Source organism: Diadema antillarum, unplaced genomic scaffold (genome assembly GCF_040938485.1).
Source record: "Diadema antillarum isolate AM-2024a unplaced genomic scaffold, OU_Dant_1.0 seq00000648_RagTag, whole genome shotgun sequence".
Lineage (NCBI taxonomy): Eukaryota > Metazoa > Echinodermata > Echinoidea > Diadematoida > Diadematidae > Diadema > Diadema antillarum.
Genome location: NW_027271562.1, coordinates 545,214 through 565,747, shown reverse-complemented (window position 1 = coordinate 565,747; position 20,534 = coordinate 545,214). Strand labels below are relative to the sequence as shown.

Here is a 20,534-nt window from a genome sequence, read left to right as displayed (position 1 = left end):
AGGTCAAAGGTCAAAAGGTCAAGTGAAAGTGCTAAATTGCACTTTTTCCTCCATATCTCGAAAGTAACTCAAGGTATCATCATGAAACTTACATATTTATGCATGTTCTACCTAACAGTGATTCTCTTTGGAACTGTGAGGTCAAAGGTCAAAGGCCAGGTTTAGACAATACTATTTTACCATTTGATACTGAAATTATACTTTTTCTCAATACCTTGAAAATTACTCAATGCATAAACATATAAAAGGGTCAAAAGTCAAGTAAAAATCATCAGATCCCCAAATACCTGCACTCTGACGTTTTAATCGTTCATCCAATTGAACCTAGTTCTAGGAAAGTGAACATTCAGCACATTTGTGGCAAACCTGTCATTCTAATATTTTGCCAATTGTGTGAAACTGTCATCACACATTGTCAAGACATTGTACTATAGACCTATTAGGAGAACCATGCATTATGGCGGAGGCACACCAGTCGCCGTAGCGACATTTCTAGTTTTTTTTTAAGTATTTGAGAGGTACTGGTTATAACAAGGTAAAATTGGCAGTCTTGGTGACCTTGTTATAAGAGGGTTTCCCTATGCTCATATAATCTTTGCTGTTCCTCAGGTAGTGGAAAACACATCAATTGAGGGGGGTTAACAATTAATGACACCAATTACACTTGTATTGTATAGATAATCAAATATCCTGCTTAAAACCCATCAAGTCTTAAAATTTCTATGATTTGATGCTGTATCAGTTTATTACAATTTGTACTACAGTGGACTCCAGTTATAGCGAAGTCCTCGGGACCGGCAGTTTTCTTTCGTTATAACCAACATATATACAATAAGAATACATAGAGTGGATAATTTGCGGCCTGAATTTTTACTTCATCGTAACTGGAATTTCGTTATAAATATAACCGTGTTCGTTATAACGGGAGTGCTTTGTATTCATTAATAGTGTTTTAAAGGGTACAGTTAAACAGAAAACGATGTTTCAATTTGAGCTTATTGTTGGTAATGTGTCTGTTAAAATTCCAGAATTGTTAAAAACCTCATAACTGAAATTACATAGATTCATAATCAATTGTCAAATTGGCAATGTAATAATGAAGATACAGTGTAGAAGTTCCTTTTGTTTTTCTGAAATTGGTCAGTTCTTGTCAATACCTTTCTTTGTACTAATTTAATGAATTCAATGAGGTCCATCTATACTCTAAGTTTAAGATATGCAGTGAATTTCAGAAGTGACAATCTGATTTTGATTATTTTATCTTTATTTGATTAATGATTATTTCTTCTAATTTCTCCCTAGGACTTGATGGGTAACAGAAAGCATGATAAGAAAGGAACCCCTGATTGATACAGATACAGTTTGTTATTCCAAAGGTTTGTCAATACGAACATGAAACAAGGTTCGTTATTCCCAAGGTTTGTTAATCTGAGAATTAAATGAGGCTCATTATTCTGAAGGTTTGTTAATCCAAAAATGAATAAAAAGGTATCTTATTCCAAAGAGTTGTTAATCTGAAACAAAATAAGGTTTCCTTTTTTTTTTCAATTGGTTAGCCACTTCACTAGATTTCAAAGCAACATGATACATAAGCTTGCCTGATGTAACAATTTACAGAATTCATCAATCATGTTCAAACAAAAAGGATGAACTTGTGTAGACCAGATGACCAGAATGGTCTGTCAATTAACACTCGAGAAAGCATCCATTTCATTATTTTGTTTTGACTGTATCAAAAATATTTTTCTATTGATATTACCAAATACCACTATTGCTGTCTGGCAGATGTGCTGGCAAGCACCATTTATAACTTGAATAATCATTACATCACAGATGCAAATCTCAGTGAATTTAAAAACCAACATGTCCTGTTGGTACAAATTACCCCTTTTCTGCTCATATGTAAAGTGGAACCACGAACTGGCTTTTTCCATCAGAATGAAGTAAAAAGTAGAGCAGCAAAGGTGATCATAAACTGTAAACTTACTCGAGACAGACAGCATGTTGTGCAGATAGGCTTTACAAGAAAATTATACTTTACACACAGACACACATGCATTCAGTTCCACTATTGTGGGCACAAATTACTATCATTATTATTAATTGTGGGCACATTTTTTTTTCTCATACTCTATCATGGAAAAAGAAAACTAACAGTCTGAACTCAGGCATTGACTAATTTTCTTTTTAGACCATAATTATTTGAAAATCTATCAATATCCCTGTAAGAAGTGTACATGCTCTACAAAATCCAAGATTACTCTGTCCTACATATTATTCAACTTTCACAAATCATTCGATGCACAGTCTGTTTTCAAATTTGTATCATTATCAGTTTAATTCAGTCAATAAGTAGTATGTTCACTCTTTCTTTCTTTTTTTTTTTTTGGGGGGGGGGGGGCGGTGGTGGCAATCCTACGCACATAATCATTACTGAGCAATGAAATGTACATGATATATGTGCATAAATGAGCTAAAATCCAAACAAAAATCAACATGATTTCAGACAGAGACAAAATGACACACATTACGTATGTATATGATGACTTTATACAAAGTTTGAAAGCACAGTACCTTAAAATTCAAAACAAAACATAAATCATGAGAATGCACCACCAGGGATGCTTACTGGTACAGGTGTACTGAACTTGATCTTCCATTGTCACGATCTTTTTTTTTTAAATATTTCAGTCAGCAGAATTTCCTTTCACAACACAGGGTGTGGAAAACTGTTTACAAATTAAATAAAATTAGATAACATCATACAATGTAAGACTGTTTCTAAACAAGGACATACACACTGTATGTTTGCATTTAGTGATCAAATGATACTTGAAAGAAACAAAAATCTACAGTCTTTGAGCAATTATGTATCTGTAACTGCTATAATTCAATTTTCATTGTGTATCATCAGCTTACGAGGCAAATTATAAGGTGCAATTTGAATATCACCTTGCTCGTGCCAACAGTAACTCCGCTCTATATCTATAAATCATGTTTTTTTTTGAGAGTGCTAGATCAATCAATGTTAGAGGTGGCAGCGGGAGCAAAATTTCATTGGTATTGGTTATTTTGTAGGACACGAATTACCATACAATCTGAGAAAATGTATAGTTTGCAAAATTAACAGCATATTCAATTTATTTATAACTAAAATTCAAAATGAGAAACAAAGACAGCTACATATTACTGTACATTGTAAAACCAGAAACATTTGCAACACGAAACTCTCGAAATTTGCTGACCATGCGAAAAATTAGGAGTATAATACATGTACTAGCAGTACAGGAATTTGTTGAACTTTTGCATACATTTTACTCAATTACAAATCCTGGCTCCTTGCGAAATTGCAAAAGTTTCATGCATGAGAAAAATTCTGATTTTACAGTATTTGAATTTTACTTGCATCTTGTCAAAATGGAGGGATGTCCACAAGTTTGATTTACATTACACTAGGCTGCCAATTTCTGTTAAGTGGACTAGTGAATCTGGAAACATTGTTGTCATCGGAGATTAAGAATGGATGACCTCCTCAATAATTTGAACAGTGTACTCACTACTGAAGACATCAACTCTCAAAAACTCCACTTAAGGTGTGCATTTTGGTTGACTACAGAATTTAAAATGCAGCGAAATTGACAATCCATCCATCTTGTAAAACCCAAATTCAAGAAGTACTGAATCGAAGCATTGCGCCCAAGTAATGTGGTTTCTACTATAATATGTCGCTAAACACATAATGAATTTTCTGATGAAATGGAAAAGAAACAAATTATGGATCAGAGCATTTTTTTCTGTCTTTGTTGTGGGGTAACATACTCTATTTGTGCCTAACATACAAAGAACTTCCTAAACAGGCTAAACTATGCCAGACTTTCATCTATAGCTGTATTGTATAGATACTTCAAGCATAGTATCAGTGTACCTGCAAAACATTGTTTTTTTCCTTTGAATGTCTAAGTTGCTCTGCACATGTGCAAAATCGCTGAAGACATGCATAAGATGTGTAAGGTTTGATGTCTTACAAAATGTGCATGGATGTGAGAGCATTTCTACAAGAAAATGTTTCACGCATTTTGTCCAATGTTATTTGTTGTTGATCATTGCCAGAGCTCACAATATGCCGACTCCCTGTTTTAATTTTGAGTATGGATCACGTAACCCCACGAGTAGCCATAATAAGGACTGCTGCATATATTCTTCTGAAGTAATTGGGGTATCCCTGAGGGGACGGGCCACCAAGTAAGCAGCCATAAAGTCGAACCTCTGTGGACTGTTGGTTCATGGTGGTTTCTAATTGGTGCAACGTCGATGTCTGCATTAGGATAACTAGCACCAAAAAAATCCCAAATGTGATGGGACTACTGATCAAAGCACTACAATGTTCTTGCAGAAGTATCAATATCCTCCAGCCCCTCTTATCTTGGGGAAAAAAAGATTATGCATAATTTAAGTTTGCATTTTGAAGACAGCTTAAAGAGGTACATTGAACAAGGGGAAAGAAAAAAATACTTTAACACACATTGCCAGTACTCTAGTTCATTATAACACAAGACTTGGTCGAGGAGTGGATAAGTTCTTACTTTTTTTAATTGCACAGAATGCTGGTAAAAGTTGATTTTTCAGGAAATGACAGAATGGAAACCTACATAACCAGAGAGATCTGATTATGACCATCTATGTTTCTGAGCACTTATTATTTTCTTTGTGGCTTTTATGAAAAAACTAAGGCACCATTATTGACAATTTAGCCACATTTGTGTAACCTCCTTATATTAGCACTTGTGAGATCTTCTCAGGAATGCCCCAATTATAGTCACAACTCATCTCTTTGTACTTGACTATCGTGAGGTGGATCAACGATACGACCCATAAACAAAACTGCCTTAGACCGACGATCCCTGATCAAGAACATGAAAGGATGGTCAAACTTTAGTTCGTATGGCCTTGGGGCGATAGAGCGGGCCATCATGTGGACGGCCGTAGCAGCGGCTGCTTCACTCCCCTCTTCATTAACTTCGATGAAAGATTTGTGGATCACCTCGGAGATGAAGAGAGAGCGGTCGCCCGTGATGCCCTCAAAATTAGCGAGAGTAGCGCTGAAAGGATCAGTCATACCCATTGCAGCGAGCGTGGCCGGCAAACTGAACGTATCTTCAAGCTTGAACTTTGGGAAAGTGATCTCAGCCTTTTCCCGCATGAGATCGCCATCCCAGAAGTCCAGGACCTCTTGGGATAGCTGCGCCTCCACGCCAGCGAGTCCATCTGTCTGCCAGGGCAAGACTGCCAGCATGCTCAAATCCTTGTCCACATAGGGCATCTCCAGGACAAAACATTTCCTGGTCTTATCATCACTGATCTGAAACCAGCCCGACTGGCTCATCATGTCCATGAGGACTGCTTCGTGCGGCTTCCTGAATGTCCCCGGTTCTGTGTCCTCTGGCTCGAAAGGTTTGTCCCACTTTCCTTTGAAGTAGATGGCATTAATCAGGATGAGCTTTGTCAGGGGGTTGACATGGTCTGGAGATATCAGATCCCTAATTTTTCCCTCAGTCTGTTGGGATACCCAATCATTGATCCTTGCTTGTACTGCAGGGTCAGTGAAGTCCTCGACTGCCTCTAAGGCAGAGCCGTAGAAGGCCTTGGTGCTGTCAAGGAACTCCTGGACAAACTTTGCCCCAGCTTTGCCATAGAGCTTGTTGGCTCCCCTCAAAACGTAGCTGCCCGCAGACTCGTATAAAAGCGAGTTCAGTTCCCTGAACGAATCGTGCAGTTTCGACTCCTCCATCTTGTCAAAGCGGAGCACTTCACTCAGCTGTGCCGATGAGTTGCCTCTTGCTCCGAGGTGCGTCATCGCAAGGGCTGTCGAAATGCTGAGAGGGGAGAAGAAGAGATTTTGACCTTCGTGGGTCCCCTGAAGCGTCTGGTAGAGATGAACTGAGAATTCATTGTTGGCCCGAGCGAGATTCTTTACTTGATCGGAGACTTCTGTTGAAATGACCCCTGACTCCATGGCCACAAACAGCAGTAGAAGAGACAACAAATCTGCAAAGACACAGATGACCAAAAAAAAAAAAAAATGTTAATAGAAATGATGGCAGAGTGTACAATACAGAAGAAACATACAGAAGAAACAAACAAAACAGTTGTCACAGCAGCACAGAAAGAGTTAAAAAAATATATCATCATTTATTATACCAGAAGACACTTTTAATGAATATTGCACAACATACTTTTTTATCCCTCATTATTTGAAATGCGGTCATCTGCATTCTAGAGAGAATCAATTCAAGATGATAGGCCTCCTGATTTCATGTAAACACAAAATCAAGCTTCATGGTCATGAAGCAGGGAGTAATTTTTAAACTCATATTTATTAGCAATTTCAGCTGATGAACAATATTTCAAATGGTATTATGTACATACTTCTTTGGAAGAAAACTGCTACACAAAAGATAGTTTGTGTAGCAGTTTTGTAAAAATGCATAGAAAATTGCAATGAGGGGGAATTTTTTTCCCCACAAAGAAAAGTAGTGATAGTGTTCAAGAGGATGGCTAGTAACTGATCAGAAAGAATCAGGGGATGATTGTTCCAATCCTTGTGGGAGTCATTTAAGAGTATGATTGAGGGTACCACCTATCGTCACCCTAAGGATCTGCAGCTTGTTTATTCCAAAAGCATAAAACAAAGTTGCCTAATTTCTACCTCAAATATGCCATGAATACTGCAGTTTTGAATGTTGTGACCGTCCTCTTGATTCTGAATCTCCGTAGTGAAATAACGCAATTTTAGTGCATGCGATGCATTTTCTTCGCGCGGCTTGAAAGGGTACCTCACGATTGGCACCCCTTCCCTCCATAGGTAATACACATGAATTCCACAGTCATGCGTCGTTACTGAGCGGATGTGTACTTGAAACGTGTTTAGTTTGGTTTGTTACTTTATTTGTGAGTTTGATTTTCGTTTCTTCGTTTTTATTGCTTTCATAGCTAGTGGCACTTAATCCCACACGTACCTTTTCGTTCTATACGCAAACAGCCATGATACGCAAGGTGCCGATGTCAAGGTACCCTGCCGATAGGTGGTACCCTTACCATACTGGATATCTTGTTTTGTGAAAATTATTTGCTTCAGAATGGTCTCATATTCAAGTAATGTGCAGTTTAATGTTTCCAGGTTACCATGCCTGCACAGTGATGGGACATTAAACTGCACATTACTTGAATATGACACCATTCTGAAGCAAATAAATTTCACACAACAGTAGATATATAATGTACTCTTAAATGAATCCCACAATATTGGAACAATCATCCCCCAGCATTCCCACTGATCAGGTACTAGTCATCCCCTTTAAGATACATTGTAAACTATCAGCAGAGTTTATGTAATACAAGAGACACAGCCGAGTATTCTTTTCAAGACCCAGAGTACTCTTAGATTTGGAGACTATAGAAAGTAGAGGAATGTGATTTATAGCAAATATACACAACATTCAACAATACACAAAGCTGCAAACACTTGCACACCAAAGCAAGAGAGATTCTACTCTAGTAGAATGATTTTATGAAAGTATCTGTATTGATACATCCCAACGGGCAAAACTAATTCCCAAATCTGGAAGGCTTTGATATTGCACTATTTGCAGGATGTGGACATATTGTCAGGGAGACTTGGTAGTTCTGTGTGCATGCTAAAAAAAAAATGTAAATTTAATCGCATATGAATATCAACCAACTGTCCTGCAGTTCAAAGCCTAAAGGTACAATTAATTTGAATATGTGTGATCTATTAAATGAAATAATTATCAGAAAAATCAGTATATTTGTTTGCAAAGTTTTCTGTCTTACCTCGGAAAGTCATGGCGGCTGATATGAAGATGACTGCGTCTACGAGTTTACGGTATCACTTTTATCAGTATAAACTGTTACAGCTGTGCTGGTAAACAATAATGTGTACGAAAACTGTAACCGCGGCGTTTCTCCAGGGAGGATGTCATGCAGGTATGCGGTGAATCCGGTGCGCCCTGAAATCAGCCCTACCTTCACAGTGACTATACCTGCACAGCTAGTATTTCGAGCTGACAAATATGCTTCTTAACAGACAGCTAGCTGCGACTATAGACTAGACAGAAATCGCAACTTCATTCTACTAAACATGATGGTTTCTTCCTGTAGTGCACAGCCTGTGTGAGATTTTAATGTATACTTTACGCCAGGAAGGACCTTTCGTTTCGTTTACACCGAGCGCAGGAAACCATTCACATGTGTGTGCTTATCAACGTACCCGTATGTACACGTGTATCTCTATTGTTTACCTATTGTAAGCTGCTGCCTAAAGTATTACTATTAGTATTAGTAGCCAAACTTACCTCTCTTGTATTCGATGTAAAGATGCTTATCTGTTCAACCGTGTCGTGCTGGCTAGTTATACGTGGAAGGGGGATCACCCGACACTGATGTCATCCCTGTCATGTAGGAGTACACGTAATTCGTCCCTGACTTTTGACCTTTCCCCCATGCAAGCAACCCTGGGGATAACCGCACCACCACGGCACCAGCGACCCAGCGCCCCGCGCCGGGGTTACCCTGGGGACCGGGACTGTCTGGAATCGAAGCAAGCAACCACGACTGCTTTAAAGGGATTAATGAATAGTTTTGGTTGAGACCTAATTTCAGGTTTCTAACATTTTTTTTGATGAGATAATGAGAAACCTCTTATGAAATATGAAAGAGCATGTAATTCTATGAGGAATTCAACGTTTATTTGATGAAACTTGGATTTGAAATGGTTGAGATATCAAAAAAAGAAGAAGAAAAGAGCGATTCTAGTAAGTGTCGGACCCACACTTTATTACGATTGCTTTGTTTTACTTTGTTTTTGGATATTTCAGTCATTCCAAACCCAATTTTCATCACATAAGCTTTGAATTCCTCTTAAAATGGTATGTTCTGTACTATATCATGTGTTTTCTTGGTATCTCGCAAAAAGTTAAAAGCCCAATTCTCATCTCCACCGATACTGTACCACCCCTTTAAGCTCAAGGACATGTTTTATGAGGAGATAGTAAACCCCAACAGATTTTCAAGCGATTACGTAAATTTGCCGGGAAAGGTCCAGTTTACATGAACAACTTAAATTCTAGCAAGAGTAATACCACGCTTTACTTTCACGGTGGCGCAGCGTCATCACATCGGAAGTTTGTGGGGAGTGTCCCCGGTGAACCTACGTATGATTATGAATAATTCTTGTTTGGTAATAGTTGTAGGTGCTAGCTATATACTAATTATTTACCAATTTCTGTTGGGTAGAGTCGACACACTGGTTGCATTTCGATTTGAAAACCAATATTGTTTCGAGAACATCGCAGTGAACCTGCTGACAATCTATTTTCATTAATGACGGAAGACTAGAGAGCTCACTGGCTGGTTTGCTTCATGGAGCTAATACACTGTACTGTAGTACCTCCATATGGAGCTTAGTGACCAGGGAGATGTTAGTCTGTTAGATCGACCCTGGGTGTGACCGAAAGGTCAGTGGTATATTTCTGAACGCGCGCAGGCGGGGATTCCCCTTCTGCACGGGGCCATTGCACGTGGAGCTCTTGCATCCTCCACCATGTCCACAGCGGGAATTTTTATTGTGGCTCCGTGGTTATTAGTTTTCTGAGTTTCCATCAAAGAAAAGAAATACGCCGTAGAATGTCAGAGGAGGACACTTCATTGGTAATTTCAACAGTCTGTTAACTATCAACAAGGGGTTTGCAATAGTTACTAGCACAATATTATTAAGTAGGCCGATCGGATAGGACGTAAGTTTTGTTGATAATGGAAGCGACACTATCACACAGGCGTGCAGATCAATGATAACCCCATCCCCCTCCCCTCTTCCCCCTGATGAACCCAATGAAGACGAGCTGATTTTGCTATAACACACATTTCCATTGACCTTTGCGCGAGTATTCCATGGGGATTAGTCTTCAATGGGTTAACACACAGACACAGAAAGTGGGGGATGCAGCCGCCAGTTCCCCCCCCCCCCCCCCACACCCCCTCCCGTTCCGCGACCCCTGCTACATGGTCGTAGCTTCTCGGACCGAGACGTGACGCGAACTGCGTGCACGTCAACGCTTCCACGTTTTGTTGCACTTTGATTTGTTGACAAAGAGTCTGCGGTCGAAGATAAGGCAATTAGAAGAATTTGATTCCCACTTGATGCAGAAACGAAATCAATTGAACGCCTGTCTGACGCTCATGATCCACCCGCGTGATTACCAATCATGGGGGGGGGGGGGGGGGGTGTCAACAATAACGTTCAGAATCTTGACTAACGGGATTAGAGCATAGCCCATAATAAGACTAATGTAAGTTTACTCGCTATTCGAAAGGTTCGTAAATCCGTAATGAAGGTAAAAAAAAGTTTCGTTATTGATGCGAAGGTTCGTTAAGCTGAAAAAGAAATACATGTATTGAGGTTCGTAATTACGAATTAAGGTTCATTAGGATACGTAATCTTGCTCTCATTTACTGATTAATCATAAGGAACCTAATCCAATTTCCCTATTGTTGTGCAAAAGAGAATTATGAGCTGGGTTAAGGGCATCTAGGCGAAAGTCAAAATTGCTTTCCACTTGAACTTTCGTGTGTGTGTGTGTGTGTGTACGCGCGTTCGTGAATCCGTAATTTTTTTCTTCCGGTCAATATGGTAAGAAATAGTGTACCTTGCTTTCATGGATATCAACAGCAAAACACAGGCTTGTTTTCCACTTTTTTTTTTAAATGAAGGTTTGTAAAACATCCTATAATGTACCGAAACAGTTCCTTTTTGTTTTTCTTTTTGCACACAACATTTTATCACGCATGGACAAACGTGTACACATTATACAAAGTCTACAGACCTATATTATACTCCATATTCGGACTGAAACACACGCTATAATCACGATAATGTACGAGCAGGGACCACCTCCCTGTTACGAGGGCAGACGGTATATGCATTTACGGGGTATACATGCAAACGGTATCGTATGGTATTCTCTTCCACACTGTTGAAAAATACTGGTAACATGTTGTGGATATGAGATTGTCAACGATTCTGCGATGCATTAGACGCCACGCACTCATTTATTTTTGATGTTTTGTCCTAATTTTGATACCTGAATTGCCTCACTACCCAGTAGAATGTCTATAACATCAGACGTGCTTGTTTATATACCAAAATCCCCTTAATCCTTAAGATTCATATACAAGATGAAGATTGATATATTGGAAGATAACATAGCATTTTCATTCCTGACGAACGGGAAGACTCCCGAAAATTTGGATTTTTAATAAAATGTCAACTGGCATTTAATCTCGTGTGGTTCAATTCAGTTTATTACTGCCAATACGCGGATCAAATTATATATATATATATATATATATATATATATGTGTGTATATATCAGACTCAGGCTCTCTCTATATATATACATGTTTATATAAATATATATATATATATATATATATATATATATATATATATATATATGTGTGTGTGTGTGTGTGTGTGAGCATTGATATATATATTTTATACGACCCTCAAACTGTTAAGGACCCATCGCTTGGACTCTCGATCTATATATATACATATAATTCATATATTATATATGGTATATGGATTTCCCCGTGTAAACACAGTCACGTGACAGTAGAATTGGTTCCTTTTCTTTTCGCTGTTGAAATGCTTGCATTGGCATTTAATTACCCTCAAATATTTAACAGGATGGACTTTTATCGATACCACTCAGCTTCGTGACCATAAATCAACTGAATATTTATATCAAACAATTCTGTGCATTCTGAACACCACATAGAAGTTTGGATTTTTTATTTTGTTTCAAAACAAATTTTACATATAAGTCCGCTTTCCGATTCTATTTGTTTGATTTTATGTTACAGTCATCTTAAGCGGGTTTGAAGTTAAAAGGGTCTAGTCTGATCTTTAAAAGGTTTGAGGTACAGGCCTACAGAATTGAAGACTAGCTTTGATCTTTTTTTTTAATCGAAGAATATTCCTCAATGAAAAAACTGTTTGCAATGTACGACTCGACATTGATAACGAAAAAGAAAAAATGAAATCACTCCTGCCCACACCCAATATTTGCTATTGGCATTGATATAGCATTCTTCCATATTGTTCTGTCACGGCAGACCGGCTTTTAACAATAACTTGCTCCGCGAGATTTTGGTCACAGCAGAACTTCAGGTGGGACACGTGTACATAAAACCATATACAGTCATCGCCCATACACACCTGCACACTATGAATGAGGCAGGGCAGTTATTTCATGGGCGTGAACTCCATTACCATTTTATAACAAAACAAGCCCAGTATTTATCACGGTGAATCATACAATCCTAGTTTAGTTAAAAGCCCTGGTTGTGCCCTGTTCAAGTCGAAGGTTGAACTGGTGGAGAATTAGTAGGCCTACAAGGGTTCTGGGAATCCACACTGCGAGGGTGAACAAGTTTACTTCAGAACTTCCCATTGCATTACCAGAGGTCTTCGATCGCCATGGATTTGCACTTCAAGGGTAAGCTTCAAAGACAAAAAATACAAGCGAACCAGATGATCCAGCAAATTTCAAGATAGGCCTATGTTGTATGTGCCTTTTCCACAGTTTGGTCCAGGCGTGTCGTTCGACGTTGTAGAACAGAATTTGTCCACGTTCACTGGTAAAATACACCACGAAGAAACTAGCTAACCGCAGCCAACGATGTTGCCAAGTAAATCATAGTACATATCTTGCTTGCTTTTTTCATTGTGAAGCATATGTATGCGTGTAGCGGTTATATAGTATCCAATCAGTGTGACGTATAACTATTATGGTGAATTTGATTTTGATCCACTTTGCAGGTGAAGGGACGCCATGAGTGAGAAGTCATAAAATTTGCATGACTTGATCAAATTCCTCACGGGATCTCCAAAGCATCGATATTATGTTTTTATATTTTAAGTTGGACAGACATAATGGCAATAACTTCTTGCTCTAATAACTTCTTGCTCTAAAGCAGAAGTCACGTATAGGCCTACTGGACAATGATGTTTATAAGTAAATGAAAAAAAAATACGAGAAGACGTTTGCTTTCTTCACCTTATCTCTAAGGGCTCAAAACGAAATCGCATATCTTCCGGAGTATAGTATTTACATCTATCAACTCAAGACATGCGAGAGATGAAACGCCAGTCAGACCCGTTGACACGTACACAGACTCTTTCCACCACCACCACCAATTAAAACCGCATTGACAACTAATTTGCAGAAACACCCTGCCATCGGTAATGATATGGTTGAGGAAGTTCGTCGGTAAATCTCCTTTCAGAATGCGATAAATAAGGAGTGATAGATAAGGCTCTAGACATTAGCTCATTAATGCTGTCGCATCCGCTTATGAGTAGGGAGGAGGTGGGATGGCTACATGCATGCAGTTACGAGCCGCCTTTTCACAAACATATTCGTGCTTAGTCTTTCACCGCCATTTTTTTAGCATCTCGATTCGGCAACATCGATAAAAATTAATTCTCGTTTCGGAAAAAAAAAATCTCATTGACCTTTTATGGTATGAAATTGCATTTAATTCTAACTGTTTGCACCACATTGGACACTTCCTATTAACGGGATCGTCACTGATTCTATATAGTTATTATTATCACGTGTGCTGAAACTCCTATTATCAGCCATTTTTTTATTTTGTTTTATGATGATAACTTTTATTACAAACATTTACATTTTCGGGGGCAATTTTGTGCGTTCATAACAAGAAAATGATTCAATCGAATACGCATTTGAGACGGGACAGTTTGATGTGCTTTCACTGTTAACGACAAAATGCTTGTGACGAATGAAAATGAAGTTCCTGTACTCTTCAATCAATTTCTTTTCCTTTCCGTATAGGGTTTATGATCGTTCTCGTGCTGGCATCAGTCCTACCGCAAAGGATATCTTCAGAAGAAGTGCCAGAAGACTTGCAGAAGCTTGCACGAGCCAACAACGCCTTCGCCATCCATCTCTATCAATCATTGAGAGCCGGAAATGAAGGCAAAAACCTTTTCTTCTCTCCTCTGGGCGTTGCCTCTGCGCTCAGTCTCTTGGAGAGCGGAACAAAAGGGGCGTCCTCCTCACAAATCGTCGAAGTGCTCGGGTTGAAGTCAGTGGATGAAATGAAGCGGCACGAATCTTTTGCGAAACTCAACTCCGCCCTCTACAAATCCACCGGCGATTACCTCTTGAGAAGTGCCAGCAAACTACTCGGCAAAACTGGTGCAGAATTTTCACAGGAATTCTTGAATACAGCTGAAGACGTGTACGACACCGGTGTCAAGAAAGTGGACAGTTTTGATGATCCCGAATTAGCGAAAGTGATCAACAACTGGGTCGCCAAACGGACAGAGGGCAAAGTCTCAGATCTGGTTTCCCATCAAGTTCTCGCTGGTCTGGCGGGGTTGGTCTATGTCGACGCAATGTACTTCAAGGGCCAGTGGGACAGGGCGTTTGATCCTGAAGTCACGGAGACGTCTCTCTTCAAGGTTTCCCACGAGACAATACACATGCGGATGATGAAGCAGAATGGCTGGTATGAAATGACGGACGACAAGACCCGGAAGTGTTTTGTCCTGGAGCTGCCCTACGAGAACGGTGACCTTAGCATGATGGCAGTGTTGCCATGGAAACCCGATGGGCTCACCAGCGTGGAGAACGTGTTCGACGAGGATGCCCTTGATTTCTGGTACGAAGATCTTTTATCAGAGAGGGCCTTCGTGGAATTCCCCAAGTTCAGTCTCGAGGACACGTTTGACCTGTCATCGACACTGGCTTCGATGGGCGTGGCCGACCCGTTCAGCTCTACCAGTGCCAACTTCGAGGGCATCGCTGCTGAGCAGTCACTGTACCTCTCAAAGATGTTGCACAAGGCCTCTCTGGAGGTCGACGAGCAGGGAAGCGGGGCTGGTGTGGCCTCTCCTCCACCCGGAAGGACCACGAGGCCGTACCAGCTGAAATTTACCTATCCCTTCATGTTCTTCATCAGGGACCGACGTACCGGGACCATCTTGTTCTTGGGTAGAATGGTCGACCCTCCTCACGACAGTCGCGTGATGAAAGATGAACTCTAAATCGTGAGATTTTTTATTTTTTAGAAGAACTGACATCGATAACTCGAATACTCCAAATTCAAATTTGTACTTCATCATCCACTGTCAGTAAACCATAAACGTAACGTGATTTTTGTGTAGTTGTAGGTTTTAGAATTAAGATCACATCGGTTTCTGCGTAATTCAATGAATATTATGTGGAGTAGTTTAAGTGTAATGATTCACTAAGCAATGTTGTGTTAAAAACAGATAATTTTCTCCTGTCCACAGAGTGTATCTTCTTATTTAATAACTTGTCTCTCCTCTTCTCGTACTTCATCTATTTTGTTTGTTTTCATAGAAATGGATGCATCATTCAATGGAACGACTGTCCAGCGATGTTCTCTTTCCTTGCAGCAAAAGTACAAAATATTGTGCCGCAGTGATAGATTTTTGAGACAACAGTTACAACAAAAAATAATAATATGTCACGATTACGGAGAAATCTGGTACTTGTCATCAAGCAGCCAGTAAATGACAAATATAGAGTGTTTTATTTGAAACATCTTCTTGACATAAATAGATGTTGATTCATACGACATAAATAGATGTTAGTTCATTTTTGTCTCTAATTCGGCGAATTTGGAAAACAGCAGGAAGCTTAACAGAGGTTTAATGTTTTATGCGATTAATCTCTGCACAGACACATTTGATTATCCGTCAAATTTACTCCGAAGTGGTGCAAGTTGACAATAAAATAACTTTCACTACACTGTCACCTACAGTGCACTCCCGTTATAACGAACACGGTTATAACGAAATTCCGATTACAACGAAGTAAAAATACACGCCCCAGCATTATCCGCTGTTTTTTTTTTTATTGTGTATTTGTTCGGTTATAACGAAATATCGATATAACGAAAGAAGACTGCCGGTCCCGACAACTTCGTTACAACGGGAGTCCACTGTAATAGAGCTCTCATATGATCCTGAAATGCATGTTCATCTCGACAAATTTTATACCGTAAATTGATTTTGATTAACATTACTTCACGTGATTCAAATAAATTGGTTAATGACTGAAATTGACACAGCGTAGAGTATACCAATAATCTTTCTAGGGCTCAAATGCCATTTGAGGGGTCAAATGTTGCGTTTGCATGCTTGGAGAAATTTCGTGCTATTCTACAGATCAAAACTGCCTTCTAAAAGGACCGCGGATAGGTTGATATGAGAATATTATGCATGTTGGAAAAATGAGAAAGAGTGGTCAATATCAAGACCTTTATTTCTTTAATCGCAACAAAAGTGATTAACACTGGGTACAAGCTTTGCTCAGTTCAATCTTTTGTAATCACACAACGAAATATCGTTTTAACCACGCAAGCGTCTAACACAAAACTGCATGCTGGTTTGACTTTACTCAATACTTTACCCGACTTATGCGGCGATTAACCAGTTAATTATTAATTTACATCATTATGCAGCTGCACTTTTTCCCCATCTCACTAACTAGAATGAGATAAAGAAATTATAAGCCCCGGCTCGCTGATACACAGACATAAGGAGATTCTTACGAAACGGTCCTATAGATCAAGTTTGAGGCACTTTTCGCCATGGAAATGTTTGCGGTAAAGCATTCTGAGACTTTGTTGTGACGTCAGACAGTGACAGGAGAATGTCGTACTGTGTATTTGCCCGCATATCTAAAGCTCGCGAATGTCACGGGTTATGACATGGCGAGAAGAATTGCCGCTGTATAAATACAAAAAGTCATATCCGTTCGAGATTCATTCTGCTATAGGAGGCTTACCACCGCTTGTAGAGATAAGGTTTCTGTTGGCAGTAACACTTTTCGCGATGAAGCAATAGAATGCTTGAAGAGAAATAAAAACGCCACTTTTCAGCAGAAGAAATGGGTCCCGATAACTTTCTCTGACTTTTAATATCACGGATTTACTTCGAAATTCACGGAAATTTATCCCGTCCTAATGGATTCGACTTAGGCGAGGTTGACTCTGATTTACACTTGATTTTAGGTATATAAGACACCACTGATCTCGTATATTGTTAAAATGAAAATTTTTATTCACTCTGTAACTATTTTTTCTCCCTGGAATGATTATCGGATGCTCGTATAGTTTTCAGCGATATTTTTATCGGATCACTCAATAATGAAATTTTCTTTCTCAAACTGCAATTTCAACTCAAGTTCGAGTTGACTACTTGACTTTCACAAAGCACAAATCACAAACAAAATTGGTAGAATTTTCATGAAAAGTGGGCACAATCATGATGAAGGTATTGGATATAACACAGAGTTTGGTATATTTCCATGGAACACAATCTCTTTTTAAACAATAATTAACCTGATTACTTTTTAACCCTCAATGTCCCTCTCTACCAAGGTATAAAAATGTGTTCCTGGCAAAACTGGGGGTAATAATAATGGTAGGGCCCCCTTGTAAAACAGTATACTTATACTGAAGAGGTTAGCCTGGATAAATACAACCATAACATTATCATTTTGGAATTAGTAGTTGTTGTAGTAATAATGATGATGATGACAATGATGATGATGATGATAATAATAATAATAATAATAATAATAATGATAACAATAATAATAATGATGAAAATAATAACAATAATAATAATAATACCATTATTATAATTATTATTATTATTACTATTATTATTATTATTATATTATCATTATTCATTATCACATTATTTTTGTTATTGCCATCACCACCATTATACACATATGCACACTTTTATGTTATCTCAAAACCTCTAAATTGTTCTGTACACAAGAATGTAACAAAAATAATCATGTTTCTGATCTCTACTCATTAGCAATTACAACCCCTTCCTTTTCCCTTAGATACTACAAGAAACTACATACTCTTAATTTGATGCGAGATAAGCAGGATTTTGTTCTTCATTTCTTATTTGAAAAACATGGTGAAGATTGATTTGTGTGCAGGTCACAGTGAGAGTTGTGAAGTGATCACTTCTACAATTTCTTTTGAGAATATTATGTTTGTAATAATTCTGCCCACTGTCGAGGCACGCAAACACCTCTACTAAGGATCGGAAGAGCCTCAACATTAGTACGCACATGAATGAATGCAATGAATCAACTGAACGTTTAAGTGGTGTATTTATGTACAGTTTTATTTCAATCCTTTGTCCATGGATATATTCCACCTCACTCTATCCCTCTCTCCCTCTCTCTCTCTCTCTCTCACACACACACACACACACACACACACACACACACACACACACTCATCTTTGCTCCGTAGCTTTCTCATCTCTATCTTAAAGATTCATATTACATAATTTGACATTATTTTCAATCATTATGTACACCTTCCGTTTCACATAAGTGCATCTAGAAACCGGGCTGTACATTAAGAATGTGTGAAGACCCTAGAAAATGAGCTGCGTCTAACAATGGGTCAAAGGGTATCACTACTTCACAACTTCTAAAAAACTGACAAGTATTTACAGAGAATGATAAATATGCAGTTGTGTGTTTTCAGAGTAAGCAAGTAATGTACTCAAAGAAAAAAAAATATGCTTGAAACTACATGGTTTCAATCTAGTATTACTTTCTATGACACAACAGCTTACATTATGGCCAGATTTGGTCACACAAAAAAGGTGGGGCAGGGTTGGGGGGAGGGATATGAATACCATAAGAGCAAAAGCTGGCATTCCTATGAAATACACTGTGCTTCTATTTCTGATGCTGATCGATGCAGTTCCAGAATCATGCTCTAGGATAGGAAACATGTGTGTGTCAATTGTGAATACAATCTTATACCAATCAATCGGTTTCAAAACCATCCTTAATCTATGCCAGGTATAAATATCAATCACATGAGCGCTTGGATAATAATAGCATCACAAGCGCTGCTACCAAAAGAAATAGAAAAGGTTAATAAAAAAAAAAGAAAAATAAAAGAGGAGAAGTCACAAAGGGAGGGGGAGGAGGTGGCAAAGAAATAGGCATGAGCAATTTACCAGAAAAAAAAAATAAGCATGAACAATTTACCAGAAAAAAAAAAATCATAGCTGTCACGAGATGGTGGAACAAAGACACACAGAGTTGGAGCATGTAGATATTTGACTTTTGAGATAAAACCCAACGAATCTACAGCATTGACTTAGAAATCACGTTTGACACTTGATGACTGAATATAAATGAGAGTATCGGAAATCTACCTTTGCTACGGGTTCACAACTTCTAACAGACATTATCATCATGAATTATTGCTTCTTCTGTACACTGCAATCTTTGTTTAAAATCAAAGGCAGGGACACACAAGGGCACTCCTTTATCTATTCATTTATCTATTTACTTGCTTATTGAATCATTCATTCATTTATTCATTTAATTACTAATTCATTGATTCATTTTCTTCTTCACTGTTATCATGGTGTATATGGGACATAGCAAAAGGAGTTTGTACTGCTTTCTGCATCTGATTCATTAAGAATATTTTGGAGATGACTGCAGACAGTCAAAGTAGCTGCTAGAAGTGGTAAACTCAATGTAAGGACAGATGAGCTGTAGTTAAAAGAGTGAGCTGCATGTTGAAATATTCACAGATTTAGTTTGGAGGCAAAGAGAGTGATAGGGTCTGGTTTTCTGTTTGACTGAAGATTTCCACTTTATTTCTTGTCTATAATTTCACTGATGAGGGTATATTTGCGCAAAATTCACTCTCTCTGATAAAAAAAAAATTGTGGTACATAGTTTTCTCATTTCTTCATTTTGGGTGCAAAATTTGCCAAAATTTCCACATCACAAAAAAATTTCCACAATTGCTGTAGTTTTTGAAACCATTGCTCCTACACACACTGTTTGCAGCTGTATCTAATCATCCAAGTACAGTTTTGTAGTTTTGATCATGTCTGCTAACAGGGAAATCATTTTCAAGCAAACAAACTATATCACTTCTCAGAGGCACGTTTGTCTTCTATATCGCCCCCCAAAACAAACACTGCCTGAAAAACATACACTGCCTGGTCATACATTACAAAAAGTTTCCATCCTGGCAAAGGTTCTGTAAACCCCAAAATTTTCATCTCTATGAAACTTTTGCGAATTTCTCAAAGAGCCACAACTTGTAAAAGTAAAATGCACGCAAAAGTTCTCGTCTGCACAATGCATTGAATGCCAGTGGCAATTTGTGAAAGTTTCATGCTGCCAATATTTCTTGATTTACAGTAACCAACATCAGCCTTATTTCATAATGTTTGCAAGAAATGCATAACCCCAGCCCGAGCAGAGAGCTGGCTAGCACACTTGCACTGATGCATCTAACGCACAATAGGATGATGACGATTGTGATGTCACATTGAAGCTGAACAATACCCAAGACTTAGCATGTCGTATGAAGCGGCT

General features: G+C 38.6%; 1 protein-coding gene and 1 pseudogene across 1 annotated transcript; one reads left to right on the top strand and one right to left on the bottom strand.

The window, feature by feature from the left end:
* Nucleotides 1-4,101: 4,101 nt before the first annotated feature.
* On the bottom strand, nucleotides 4,102-7,864 carry LOC139736454 (leukocyte elastase inhibitor pseudogene; annotated as a pseudogene).
* A 4,692-nt stretch (nucleotides 7,865-12,556) lies between these two features.
* LOC139736453 (serpin B8-like) lies at nucleotides 12,557-15,154 on the top strand. The gene is made up of 2 exons (XM_071647203.1): nucleotides 12,557-12,575; nucleotides 13,938-15,154. The coding sequence occupies exons 1-2, from the start codon at nucleotides 12,557-12,559 to the stop codon at nucleotides 15,152-15,154; spliced, it is 1,236 nt and encodes a 411-aa protein (XP_071503304.1).
* The last annotated feature ends 5,380 nt before the right edge of the window (nucleotides 15,155-20,534 follow it).